A 15,138-nucleotide genomic window follows, 5' to 3' on the forward strand; every position below is an offset into this window, starting at 1 on the left:
GTTATTTAATTGTCTTCACAATAAATATACTTTTAAAGTGTCATGACACCCCCAACTTTCGGTTCAGGTCTACCTCAGAATTTTTCCAAAAGATGCATCCTAATGGGCGTGGAGCTCCGCGAGCAAAGGGCAGGAGTGGGCGTGGCCAGCAGGGGAGAAGGAGTGGAGTGAACAACTGTTGTGAGTTGGCTCACAAAATGAGACACAAACCGTGAGGAGACGTATGATTTTATAGTTTACAAAGTTAAAATGCAAAGAAATAAACAGTAATTTAATGCCTTGATACATTTGTTATTCGTAATTTCATATACAGATAACCACAATTTATATTATTATAAAGATAATTGTGTTCATATAAACACTATAAATGAGGACTTTTCCCTTAATCCCCGGGTCTGAATCACAGGTCTGAATGCAGACTCAGTGCAGCAGGTCGTTTGCCCTGTCTATTTTAACCATTAGTCCTGCTGGTAATCTAGAGGATTTAGGCAAACACAGCAGCAAGGCGATGTGTCTAAATGTGAATGAACTCCTGATAAAAGACAACGTCCGCCATTCTCCAATTCTCGCACTGCTCTCCCGACAAAAATGCTCACTGCACACAAACAGCTTTGCTGTATCAGCCCTGACAGCATTGCGGGGAAAAACATGCAACAAAACACGTGGATCATGAAACAAACACATACGATCCTTCATGAACAGCTAAATACTGTGTGTGGGTCCATGGACGTGGTCTCACCCAGTCATCAACATGGAGTCTCACAGCTAGGCACTGGCAGGTCTGTCTTGGAAAACACGTGCTCTTATGAATAATTAAGAAGCTGGCTCTTTTCATAGGATAAGAAAACTCTGCTATGAATATTAATGAAAAACCGACGGGTCATCTTTGCGCTTGCAGTTTTGCGCTACATCCCCGATTTTGATCCCGCCCCAAGAACCATTCTAAACCCGGAAGATGAAATAGGCTGACAAAAGCTCAAAATTATCCAGTTTTCCCCCCAATTAAAGCTAACAGGTTTTAACATTAGCCCCTTTTACACTGTGATACCGGTAAATATATGGAAAATTTCCGGAACAACCTTACCGGTAAATTCAAAAAAGCGCTGTTCACACAGGCGAAGATGTTACGGAATTTTTCCGGAAAAGAGCATTCAAACATCCATTCCAAAATACGGGTAAATTCTTACATCATTAACCAGAAATGACCTCTAAACGGCTGCGCTTGTGTTTGTTAACCTTTGACTACATCACAAACTCTGTGGATGGATCAGTATTGTGAACAACTTAGATGAAAACGTATAGAGAAACACTTTCGCATGTCGAGATGTACATGATATGTGTGTGTGCTCATGGGCTGTTTCATGGGCACACGCAAAGCTTGAAGGTAAACAAACAACGGCTTATCATAAGCATCTTATCGATAATTAATTACACAGTTGGCATTAAGATGAACATCTAAACATTATCTGACTAATTTCTAGCAGCTAAAGGTGTGTGGAAAAATATTCTAAGGCTTTTATTCTAATAAACCGTGCGGACGTGAATGCGTCTGACTGTTCTGATTGGCTAAAGCAGACGTCTCACATCAGCACGTTCTAGACGTGCACACGCTCTTTCCGACATTCTTCCTGTTGCGTTCACACAGCGCAGCATTCCGGCAAATTACCGGTAATGTTACAACTTCTCTTTCCAGAAAATAGCCGGAACGAATTGACCGGTATTTTCAAAAGGGGCCTGTTCACACAAACACACCTTTCCGGAAAATTGCCGGTAATTTTCCGGAAAGGTGTGTATGTGTGCAGGGCCGGCGAATCCATAAAGTCGACCTAGGCGGCCGCCTAGGGTGGCAGTATAGAGAGGGCGGCGTCCACAACACCACCCTTACCACCCGCGTCCTCAGTTATGTCCGCGAAATCTCCCTTACCACCCGCGTCCTCAGATATATTTGCGCATGGGCGACAGAATAGAGAGGGCAGCGTCAGCGACACCTCCATCAGTACCTGCGTGTCCTCAGTTAAATCTGCGCGTAGGGCGGCAGATTAGAGGTCCGCGACACCCGCGTCCACAGTTATTTCTGTGCATAGGGCGGCAAAATAGAGAGGGCAGCGTCGGTGACACCTCCCTCCCTCCCTCAGCACTCGCGCGTCCTCAGTTATATCAGCGCACAGGGCGGCAGAATAGAGAGGGCAGCATCGGCGACACCTCCCTCCCTCCCTCAGCACCCGCGCATCCTCAGTTATATCAGCGCACAGGGCGGCAGAATAGAGGTCCGCAACACCTCACTTCATTTTTATAACCGGTCACTTTCGTTTTCACATTGGGGTTGAAGGCGGCGTGATCGTCCTCTGCCTAGAGCGGCAGTTCAGCTTGCTCCGGCCATGTGTGAAAGGAGCTATGATCTTAACTGATGCTCAACACACACAAATCTGTTAAAATCTCAAAAAAGTACTTGAGGGTTTCGTAAACCTTTAACAATGTTAAACTTGTCATTTTTTGTCAAAAATAAATATTATGTTAAAAAAGTGTATACAACTAGAGTTTTCTTGTTTTTGACACATTAAAGTATGTTGCTAAGAAATAATTACATTTAGTAGCAAGCAAAAAGAATCCATTGGCCCAACCGGGCCATTAGAAATAATCACTAGGGTTTAGTCCTGTACAAGTCTAAAATTTCATTCATAATAGTCTTAAAAGGGTCTATAAAAGACTTAAATTTGACTGAAACCTGCAGAATCCCTGTATTAGAATGACATGTTCTCCTAAAATAGGAAAAAATGCAGAAAATTTGTGTACTGACTGTTTCGCACTGAAAACATGCATGACAGAAACATAAACATGATCCTTATGGACGCAGTGTACCCACGCATCTATAAACGTTTCTTAATTAGAGCAAATTTAAAGCCCTGGTGAGAACGCACATATGCTTGCAAGACACAGCCTGACACACAAATATGTGAGCCAGTATGTTTAGTGTGACAGAAAGCCTCCATGACAGCCCTAAATCATGCAGTGTGTGTGTGTGTGTTTAGAGCATTAATGCATATTTTGTGTGTGACCAGACAGATCCATAATATGGAGTGGCAGTGCCATCAGGGATGTGCTGTTTTCTATAAAACTCCCTTGGAGGAATGAAACAAATAAATCAATTTCTCCACCCCCTTCTATCCTTCCCTACGTCCCCCTCCAGAAACCGCTGATGAAACCCAGTATTAAATGAGTGTCACAGTGAAGGCTGCCATACGTGACACACTGCAGAGCAGGAAGGACAATTAATGATTTACCGTCCACCTCTGAGATCAGCCAGAGGAATGTGAATGAGAGTGTTTGAGATGTGCTGACACTCCAATAGAGAGTGCGAGATTTAGATTATTAAGACTAAATGTAGGCGCGCAGTTTGGCAGCCGTTTATTAGAGCGATGCAACGTTTTCAATAAACATTCAGCCAGCTGCAATAATATTCACAGAAATAAACACATAGACTCGCACACAGCGGTGCTTCTAAATTCAGTCGGATGACTATATTGGCTTGCACTGATAAGAAAATGTTGATACGATCTAGCTCGGTAACCCGTTTTCACGCATGGCAATCAATCGCTGTCTTATCAGATTGCTCAGTCTGATTTTCGGTCTCTTTCCAATGCACTGTTCCTCTGTGCGGAAACACTGGAGCATTGCATTCCCGTAATGCTCGGGGAAACCAGAGGAGAGCTCTGATGTGCGCAATCCTGAAAAGGAATTCACAGAAAAACAGACAATGAGGAATCAAGAGCGGGAGACCAAGGAAGAAATAGGAAAGAAAACGAAAACCAATCTTAGTAGTCGAGGCTGCTGTTAGTGGGGTTGTGTGCGCCGGGGGGTATTTCCTTACCCCCTCTGCTTGTTTTCAGTGGGCCAGTCTCAACACTGGGGTCTGCAGGCAGGCCTGTAGGCCTTTATTTTCCCAAAGCTGGAGCCACTGAGCTGTACAGCCTGTGCAGACTTTGTGTTATTACAGAGCAGAGGCAGGAGGGGTGTCCAGCGCTGAAGCAGCACAATCCAACATCCAACCCACACTCTAATCATCTCTTACCACCCAGCGAGAAGGAGAGATAGACCGAAAATGAGAAAAAGGGATGGACGGATGCAGGCCCATCTCCGAAATTCTCAGGTCGACATGCCCAATGAATAGAGAAGGGGGTCAGGTTTCCTAGTTGTTCTTCCCCACTAATGACAGTGCTGGATGAATGGATGGATGGTAAAAGGTAGCAAATGGTCAGTGAAGGTTCTGTATGGATGAATAAACTGATCGTGGTACAGCAGGTGTCATGAGACCACTAATGCCTGACCACCCAAAGTGCATTTTCCACATTATTCTGCAGTGCTCAGAGACTTCCTCTCGTAGTCATAAATGGGTCAAAATGGCTGTTTTTTTTACATCTTTTTTTTATATCCATGTTTGGATTGGGAAAAAAGCAGTACATTTATAACCTTATTCACTATTAAGGGTGCACATACTTTAAATACCATTGGGTTTTTGCAGCAGGGAGGTTGAAGGAGCTCACCAGGGGAATGATGTTCCTAGATCTACATTACCTGACACAAGTCTTGTCATTGATCCCAGTTGTAGAAGCAACAATTGATAACTTGACTTCTAGTTGAGCATTTGGAAAAGTAGCAGAAGGTAGATTTTCCTTATTAATCATCTGTTCAACTGCATCCCAATCATCACAAATACTGCAGAAGATCTACAGTAACCCGCATGGACCTAAGATTCTTACAGAAATCGGTCAAGTTTGGTGAAGGAAAAATCATGGTTTAGGGTTACATTCAGTATGGGGGCATGTGAGAGATCTGCAGAGGTATCAAGACATTTGTGCAGCCCATTACATTGCAAACCACAAGAGAGGGCAAATACTTCAGCAGGATAGCGCTACTTCTCAAACTTCAGCCTCCACATCAAAATTCCTGAAAGCATAGAACACAGATGTCAAACTTAGTACCAAAAGGGCCGCAGCTCTGCCCAGTTTAGCTCCAACTCTAATTAAACACACCTGATCAAACTAATTGAGTCCTTCAGGCTTGTTTGAAACCTACAGGTAAGTGTGTTGGAGCAGGGTTGGAACTAAACTGTGCAGGGCTTCGGCCCTCCAGGAATTGAGTTTGACACCCCTGGCATAGAAGGTCAGGGTGTTCGAGGATCGGCCAGCCCAGTCACCAGACATAAACATTATTGAGCATGTCTGGGGGTAACATAAAGGAGGAGGCGTTGGAGATGAATCCAAAGAACCTTGATGAACTCTGGGAGTCCTGCAAGAACGCTTTCTTTGGCATTCTAGTTGACTTTATTAAGAAGTTAGTCATTGCAGAGATGTTTGGATGCAGTCCTCTAAGCTTAAGTGAGTCATACACAATATTAAATCTTTTTCCACTGCGCCATGACTTTATATTCTTTTGTCTAAGCAAAGTTAGACCTTACTGTCCTAATTAAATAATTAAAAACCAAGGCATGATCATATCTAATTTAGGTAAAATAGGCATAATCTAGAGGCCTTTGCATTTCATTTAAGCCACTTCTGATACCAAATGATAAACTAGAAGCCAACTTATTATTTGTTGTTCCTAAAACTTGAACAGACAACAAGTTTTCCCAGTTCCTGTGGTACAAACATGCCAAAAAAGCAGCTACTTTCACAAATAGATTGAGAAAAAAAGTTCCACATGAGGCAGAAGCTTTGTTAAGGATTAAATACTTCAATAGTTGCTGTAAGTACTGGTTTAACTACATGTTTCAGTACACAAAGGACCTGGGAAAGATTTTAGTTATAAGGCCATGTTTTGGTAGAAATAAATTAGCTTCTATTTCAGAGTTTAACTTTAAAGCCGAAAGGTATTATTCGGTTTTTATGCATGCACAAGGGTCCGAAAGTAGTGAATGTAAAGAAATTTGGTCAACTTGGGCAATTTACAAGCAGCTGGCACAATGTATTAGCAGTTTGCTTATGTTAGTGGTGTCCAAACTCTGTCCTGGAGGGCAGGTGTCCTGCATATTTTAGTTCCAACCCCAATTAAACACATCTGAAACAGCTAATCAAGCTTTTTCTAGGTGTACTAGACTTCTAGGCAGGTGTGTTGGAGGAAGTTGGAGCTAAACATTGCAGGACACCGGCCCTCCAGGACTGAGTTTGGACACCCCTGGTTTACGTGCTTTGAATGGTTTTTGAACTACTTAATTTGTCCACAAGGTGTCAACACCGAACGGGGCTGTTGTTTCACATTTGGCAAGTGAAACATAGGAGACAACAATAACCTGGCAAGAACTGATTAATAGGCAAGAACAGGCAACAACAACCATTTTAGAACATTTGTGAGGGAAAAGTAAAGGTATCTGCATCAAATTAGTAGAGGGCATTTTTATTTGGTTGGAGCTGGAAAGAGTATTCACAGCGTAAAACAAATGCTGGAGGCTGTAAGTTTACTTTAGTATTATTAGTTAAAACTATAGTTAAAACTATGATATGCTGTAGCATTCAGCAATTAAAAAGATGTAAATACTATAATATTTACAGTATAATACTTGACTTTAGCACAGGTAAAAATGTTTACTTTAAACTACTGTGGTATTTTTTTTATGTTGATAACAATTAAACAAGCATTAATTAATCAATTAAAATTAGGTCTTGTAGCAGATATGGCCTCTGTGTGACTTTAAATGTCTAAAATGACTTTTTAAACATTTAGATTTTAGTTCTAGTTTTGTTACCTTTCACGTTTTTGGTAACATTCAATATTTATATTATTATTATTATTATTATTATTATTATTATTATTATTTAAATGTTTGTTTAGGATATATTTTTGCACATTCCATTTCCCATGTCTAATTATTTAACTGTTAAAGTTTTAAGAATAAAATTGTCTGTTTTCTTCGTAAAAGTCCTATTATATTTAATATATATTATATTTATAATATATTACATTATATTGTTCATTCTGCTGTGGCGACCTCTGATTAGTAAAGGGACTAGGTGGAAAAGAAAATTAATGAATGAAGAATTTTTATTTGTTTTTACCTATTGGAGAAAGAAAGTGCAGACCCTGGACATGGACAGGTCCTATACTGTATGTATCCAAATGTATTTTGTGTGCATTTATAGTGTGTGGCCACATATTTATGTGTAGAAATACTAAACAAATCAAAAACATATCTATAGTTTTGGATTTAAACTTGTACAAGAGCAGCTTAAAGTGACATACTGTATGTGCATATAATAAATGCTATATGGAGCCCATCATTTTTAAAAAAGTAAACACAGTTACATATAAGTTTGAACAGGTTTGAAGTTTTAAGCAGGTTTGAACTCTGGATTTATTGTTCAACAGTAAACTTATGCTGATGCACAACTGCTGTGCTCTAGCATAGTGTTAAATTCTTGTTGGGGTGTTAAATGTGTGAATGCTGCTGAATCCTGATGTGCACCAAACAAGCAGACTGAGACCAATAGAAAGACATCCACAGAATGAACCCAAAAAGGACATGATGAAGTTTAATTTTATTCTTTTTTTTTTTTTTTTTTTACTTATTCAGTATATGTAGTTTCTGTCTTAATATGTTGTCTTAATGCATTTGACACTGTGTAAGTCAAGGCTAGACGAGCTAAGTGTCATCATACCTTAGGATCGTTGTTTTTCTGTCTTTATAGTGACTCCTACACTTAAAATGAACACTTTCACACTTAAAAATTATATTTGCACGTTACACATAGATACTGAAAACTTGGTGTTCTGAAGAATTGTTGATAAATTAAGAATTGCATTTATCAATATGCATGCATCATATACTCTTTAGCAAAAAAAAGATAGCTTAGTATTTCATAAATAGTTTTAATGCAAAAAAAAATGTTATAATTAATTTACATTTCCTTTGCGATGTAAACAGGTGTGTTTTTAAAAACTTTTCAAATGCCTGTAAATGACCATATTATGACGGATCTAATAGCGTGCGCAACATATCTGTATTAACCCATCTGTCTAAAATGCTGTTCAGATTTCATTAGGGATGCGCGCGGTCCCTTAAGACCGGTGACTACATAATTCATACCGGGGGGGAGTGACTTACAGCCCGCGTGCTTTTCCTGCCTGTATAAAACCTGAAGTTCCACTTAAACTCACTTACAGATGGAGAGACCCAGCCGCGTAGTTCACAGTCTAGTCAAACCGACGTGACAGCAGCGCAACTCAAAGCCTCACTACTTTCCTGCAGCATATGTTGACAGCTCAGGCTTAAGTGTAATCATAGATCCAGGTGAGGTGATCTGACGCACCGGTTTTTCCACGCATCTTTGAGTGTGCGCGTGTTCAGCCCTTCGGCTCCATGACGGGACTGTGTGCGCTCTGCCTGACCGCGCTCCTCGCAGCATTCGCGCGGCTGGCTGAAAGCGTCAGCCCTGTGGTCCGCTGCGAGCCATGCGACGACGGGGCGATGGTGCTGTGCAAACCGCTGCCCTGGGATTGCGACGAGCCGGTGAAGGAGCCCGGTTGCGGGTGCTGCTTGACTTGTCCGCTGACCGAGGGCCAGGCGTGCGGAGTGTACACGGGGCGCTGCGGTACCGGGCTGAGCTGTCAACATCGCCCCGGGGAGAGCAAACCTCTGCAGGCTCTGCTGGAGGGACGGGGCGTGTGTGCGAAAGCACCGGACAAAAAGCAAAGCGGCAGTCCATCTCACGGACACGGTAAGCGCGAACGATTTGTTTGTTAATACTGTACAACCCTCATTACTTCAAGGTAGCCTACTACATGCGCAGTGCTATTTATTGAATTACTTTAAGGCAGTCAGATTGTATGTCTGTATCTGTCTGCGCACAAACGACGTAATACTTTGTAAACAAACTTTTGTATTGACATATGTTCAACTTTATACGCCTGACACAATGATAAACGATGACAGGACTTATCAGTCGACACAGATCCGAATGGAACACACTTGGGCAGCCTAAAACTGTTGCTATGGTTACCACTTACGACGAAGGCGATTACTTCGCGAACGTTAATTTAGGCGCATGTCTACTAAATTGCAGACTTTTGGTTTGATTTCAAAACTTTGTAAATATTTGTGCTGCAAACACATACATTGGTCAGGCTAGTATTTTGGATACCTGATGATCTGCTTTGTCAGACTGTAAGGTAAGAACACCAAACTGTCTTAATTAAGCATTTTTTAGCGTGGTCCACTTAACCCCTTATCTTCACTTCACAGCCTGTGAGTGTCTTGTGTTGAAACTTGTAGATTGATTCTCTTGGTTAATTTGTTCCAGAATAATACAATTAGTCCTGGTTCACTGTCATTTGTACACACACACTCAACACACACACACAAAACAAGAATTTTGTGACATAGCATACCAGACATCCATAACAAAACTGTGTTGTGTTATGTGTTCTGTTTATGTTTCATCTTGTAATATTATTCCATGTTCTCGGTTCATTTAGATTTATTTGCTTTGTGCTGCATTCGTTATCTGAAAAACAACTTTCCATTGGTCTTAGTCAACTTGTTTGGTGTGCACCAGGGTTCGGATTGCAGTGTTCACACTAGGCACGGGACGATATCCAGTTTCAAGGTGGTTCAAGGTATATGTAAGTTGTTGTGTTTTTTTTTTTACGAGTATTTTATTTAGTTGTTTAGGGCAGCAGTATCTCCATCAGAAAAGGACCCTGTACACCAAAAGCTGCTGATCAGCCCAAACATTCGAGAAACAAATCGCTTCTAAACCAACATCCAGCATGCTGTAGAGCAGTGGTTCTCAAACTGTGGTACGTGTACCACTAGTGGTACGCAGGCTTCCTTCTAGTGGTACGTGGAGGAATGAAATATGTCATGTACATGCTACACATATTTCAAAATTTATTAAAAATGATGTATATAATATGCCATATGGCATATAGCCTATATTTCTGAGGTAATCTGCCACGTTTTTTTAACTGTGCAGGGTTGTAGCTACTTTACTGGGCCTACTACGCTACTGTATTTCAATATTGTTCATTTTGGTGGTACTTGGAGAGACTATTTTTTTCTAAGGTGGTACTTGATGAAAAAAGTTTGAGACCCACTGCTGTAGAGTGCTTTATATCCAAAGATAAGAAAGAGTTGCAAGATGCCTTATTCAGTTGTAAAGAAATATGTGTTTATGGCATCAAAGACTTAATTATTTAGCCTGCCATGTTTACTGCTCCAAAAGACTTTAAATGTTTCTTAAAGTAAATCATATTGTGTTTAATAGGGGAAAAAGACACAAAGTTGATGATTTTAATCCAAGACATGCAAAAATAACATATTTTAGAGCAGTAATCACAATATCGTGATATTTCTATCCAAGGTTATCATACCGTCGGAATCTTGCCTAGTACGCTTCCTTAAATAAGTCACATTAACAATGCAATTGCACCAAAGTTTTCCAATGTACGAAGGCATCCTGTAACATCCCAATATACCTTTTCATCACTGTTACACAGTTGTGTGAGTTTAATTAAATGTGCATAACATTAATATGCTCTAGGGGTGTGTAGGGCTTCCTTTACATCCCATAATATGCAGCAGCTAAACTACAGCTTCCTTGCACTCATGCCACAACTATACATATATTCCAGTGGTTCTCAAACTGTGGTACGTGTACCACTAGTGGTACGCGGATTTCCTTCTAGTGGTACACGGAGGAATGAAATATGTCATGTACATGCTAGATATATTAAAAAAATTATCAAAAATTATGTGTATAATATGCCATATATGACAAATAGCCTATATTTCTGAGGTAATCTGCCACATTTTTTAACTGTGCAGAGTTGTAGCTGCTTTACTATGCCTACTACGCTTCTGTATTTCAATACTGCTCATTTTGGTGGTACTTGGAGAGAGAATTTTTTTCTGAGTCGGTACTTGATGAAAAAAGTTTGAGAACCACTAATCTATTCTATAGACACAATCATTTCCAAATAAACTTCTTCACTTTAAAAAAAATCATGTACATCTAAGACTACACTATGCAGAACGATTTAGGGTTGTCAATTTAACATAGACAAACAAAACATGCAACCCATGTTGAAATCTCAATGTGTTGTATTTTCTGCATGACAGCGCATTGTTCCCGTTTTTAATAGATCCCAACTGCGTATTCTCTGCCTGAGGAGAATAATTTGAGTCGTTACTAGTAGGTCATTCTGAGCAGGTAGGTCAGAGTTTCAGAACACCAGTATGACGCAGCGACCTCCAGCAACATGCAGTCGTCGTGAAGTCCAGCCACCATGAGACGGCCCCACACTACTGCCGTTGTTCTCAAGGTTTAGCACTACAGCAGTCTCTCTATGCTGTTTAATGTGTGGTGTATGTGAAAGAGAGAACCAGAGATGGAGAGAGAAACAGCTCTGTGTATCTGTGTGTGTGCACTAAAATTTGGCTTCTCCAACCCAATCGTTAAGAATGCCACATTCGTTTATATATAGTCCCTGCAGAAGAGCGCAGATTCACAGTTTGTGAATGATGCTCTATAGCTGTTTACTGGCTCTGGGACTCCTGAGCTCTCCATTGAGAGCATCACGACTCAAGAAAAATAGCATATCTTGGGCAAAGTTCCTTTCAGTTTTCAGCATTTCAGACTAAGTCTGCTCGTGCTAAAGCTTTTATTGTGGATCTCTTCCAATGCATAAATAGAGACATCACCTTGCTGCAAGAAAACCGATCCATTCAAGTGAATTCCTTGAGAAAGGGAAGGCTGCAGTCCCACACAACCAAAATAAGTGGCGTTCTCGGATATAACTGACGTCAAGCAACCAGAATGAATTTGTTTTTACCCTCTCTAGTTATTTGAGAGAGCCGCAGTGGTGTGTTGAAGCAATCAACCATGACATTGTCACACACACAAAGGCTATTGTTAGGATTCAGAGTCACTTTTAAAAAGCAGTTTGGGGGCGCCAGCTGTTTTACAGTAGTGCCTTACCTCATGTTTTCTCCCTCTGCTGCCCTTTCATTTGAGCCCATGCTGCTTTTCAGTTCTACTTTCCCATCATACCACACTTTATGGTAATTACACACTCTGGCCAACCAGAAAGCAGGCTCCATTGCCATGGTGTGCGTGGCTCCACCCCATGGCTCCGCCACACATGAATTATGATATTTTTGCAGGGCCTGATTGGGCTGGTAGCAGTGTGGCCCAGCTTGATTCTGGGTGGGAGCGGTGGCAAAGCTAGAGGAATGAAAGATCATGAGGGTATGAGTTATGGCTTTGTTTGTGCATGTGCAGTTATATGCTTAATTGTGTGCGTTTCTCAGAAGAGGCGGATTCGGTTTGGTTTGTAGCCACAGCCATGAAATTCACCTGCTGCAGTTGCATTCACTTTCAAGAAAGAACTCTGCATCTTTTTACCCCCTCATTTACATTCTGCCTGCTTTACCATAATGCTAAATTATTTTCTCATTTGGTATTGAACAAATACGTCATGTTGACTGATTCAAAATGGGTCACTGGGTGCTGGGAAAAGTGGTAAAAAGTTCTAAAAGTTTACACTAGGGTTAAATATTGATGTTTTCCATGTTCCTGAATTAGATGGCCTTCCATTCTCTTACTCTGCCTGGGATTTGTTTATGCAAGAGGTAAGGCCTGTTATACAAGGAAAACAGGCTGCAACATGTTGCACATGCTATTAGCCACACTGTTGTTAGAGGTCATTGCAATTACTTACCTTATTCGAGTTGTTACGTTGCAGAAGCTGCTGTTATTGTTGACTCTGTTGTTGTTGTTGTTGTTGTTATGTCATTGTCAATAAAGGCATAGCTTAATTCTGGTTTGGACTGCAGCTTCCATGGCTACAGAGGAGTGTTTGGTGCGCCACAAGTGCGCACTTACTCACATACACACACAAACTAAATCTGTTTTCACTTTACGCTTCCTCTCTGCTGAACTCAAGATGCTATCTCTACATTTCTAATGCAACAGGGGAGAGCTATTAAGAACTGTATTGGTGAACCTCACTCCCCGCATCTTAAGAGGTGTAGTATGCTATAGGCTGAGGTATTTAGCCTACATTTTAATGCACCCATCTACCATGCCTCCCATTTCTGGTTCAGATTCCTTCTTGGGGTGAGTTGAGTAGGACCAGGGAGATTAAATTGGTGCCGTGACCCGGACAAGAGTGAGTGTTAGGGGGATAGCTGTAGCAGAGACCAGCTACTGAGAGTTGTCGGAGTTTGAGCTACACTAATGACAGATGGTAGTTTTTGCAGTCTTTTGTGTCGATGTTAGTGCAGCGGCCTCTTTGCAATAGACCTGTTGCGGTAGTCAATATATTGACTTAATTTGCAACCGTTTTTTTTTTTTTAAGGTCCTGTGAAATGCATTAAAATGGGCATTTTTTTATCTGATGTTTGACATCATCTCAACTGAAAAATGAAGAGAGGGTGAGACATAAGTCCCTTTCACGCAGTGATACCAGTAAATATAAAGAATAAAAGACCATTCACACAACCATCCCAAAATAACGATAAATTCTGTTATCATTAACAACAAATGACCCCTAAACCGTTGCACTTGTATTTGTATACATATAAGGGGGTCTGGCCTTTGTTGATGGTTTCACTTTTATTTAAAGCTTTAGTGTTCATGCAGCTGCTTTGTTCCAGAGAGCTCCAAAGGCAGAAGAGCGAACCGCAGCTAAATGTTTACACATTTGACTACATTTCAAATTCTGTGAATGGATAAGTATTGTGAACAACTTCGATGAAAAAATCTGGAGGAACATTTACGCATGTCGAGATTTAGCCTACATATGTGTGTGTGTCACCAGAGCACTCCTTCACATGCACAGGCGTCAAGCGACTGAAGCAGAGCTTGAAGGTAAACAAACAGCGGTTTATATAAAGCATTTTATAGATAATCACAGTTGCCATTAAGAAGGAACATAGAAACGTTATCTGACTAACAACTAGCAGCTAAGTGTGTCTGGAAAAAAATATTAAAGGCTCTTTTTTCATAAGCAGCGTGGATGTGAATACGTCTGAATGTTCTGACTGGCTGGAGTAGACGTGTCACATCAGCACGCTCTAATGCCGAGTTCAGACTGCATGATTTTAGCGCCAATTTAGACTTGGCGACAGGTTTTGAGAAATCGCCGATCTAGGCAAATCGGTGCTCGTGCATTTGAGTGACAATCACACAGTATGAACTATCATAGACGTGATCTGTAAGAATCGCCAATGAGTCGCTGATGCCTATGAGATATATGACATGCTAAATATATGGAGCTGTTGGCGATTCAAATTATGCCATGTCAAATGAGGTCTGATTAAAAATAACATCAGCGATCACCTACAGCCAATGAGAGAGCAGTATTCACTACTGTGGGTACCTGTAAGCCAGCAGGAGGCTGGAGGAGAAGTTAAAAGCGCACCTTTTCAGTTTATTTGGACCCAAAAACTACTGGGCATTTGCCAGGAGCACCTGTGTCTGTTTGATGTGTCATCTAAGCAATACGCACAACCGGGTCGAAGAATTAAAAAAAAGTTTAGGAGAAATTGCTCCCTTCAAAGCCAGGTGAGCAAAATAAGTACATTTTCTAGCCCACTAAAGGCGTCTTTCACATTATGTAGTTAATAACAAGATGTATATTACGTGACCTAGAGCTGCAAAATTAAGCGTAAAAAGATCGTGATCTTGATTTAACCCTCTATACGATCTTAATCCAGCATTTCTAAAATTCTGTCAATCATATTTTCAAGTTCAGGAGAGAAGCAATGGTGGCCGCACAAGTCTTCACATTGTTTTACATACATTGATCAGCAGCGTGGACACCTCCAAATGGTGTTGAAAGAGTCACATGCTATATTTATATGATATAATTTACCCCAAAAATGCCATTTCTGTCTTTATGTAATGTATTTGTGACCGGAAAATCACACGTGAAGTGAGCTGACCATCAGCTGTTGCCACAGAGAGGGCGGGCGGGCGCACACGCCTCTGAATGAAGTCTACTTTAGTGAACAGAACCTGCATAGGCTGTGAATAACAGGTAATAAAGTTGTAAATGGTATTCAGTTTGTGGCACAGAGTGATCGTTTGAGAGCCACGCGGGAAGTGAACCGCTCTTAGCAGTGAAAAAAAAACGAAAACGCAC

At 41.0% G+C, this 15,138-nt stretch overlaps 2 protein-coding genes across 2 annotated transcripts in view; both read left to right on the plus strand.

Annotated features, from left to right (window-relative positions):
* Nucleotides 1–15,138, plus strand: part of dsg2.2 (desmoglein 2, tandem duplicate 2) — a 713,230-nt gene that overhangs the window by 102,515 nt on the left and 595,577 nt on the right. The gene's annotated exons all lie outside the window — the stretch shown is intronic.
* igfbp3 (insulin-like growth factor binding protein 3) overlaps nucleotides 8,166–15,138 on the plus strand; it is a 29,304-nt gene continuing 22,331 nt past the window's right edge. Inside the window, exon 1 of the mRNA NM_205751.2 lies at nucleotides 8,166–8,708. Coding sequence (NP_991314.2) covers nucleotides 8,351–8,708 — 358 coding nt within the window. The 5' untranslated portion in view covers nucleotides 8,166–8,350. The remainder of the gene's footprint in view (nucleotides 8,709–15,138) is intronic.

Source organism: Danio rerio, chromosome 20 (assembly GCF_049306965.1).
Source record: "Danio rerio strain Tuebingen ecotype United States chromosome 20, GRCz12tu, whole genome shotgun sequence".
Classification (NCBI taxonomy): domain Eukaryota; kingdom Metazoa; phylum Chordata; class Actinopteri; order Cypriniformes; family Danionidae; genus Danio; species Danio rerio.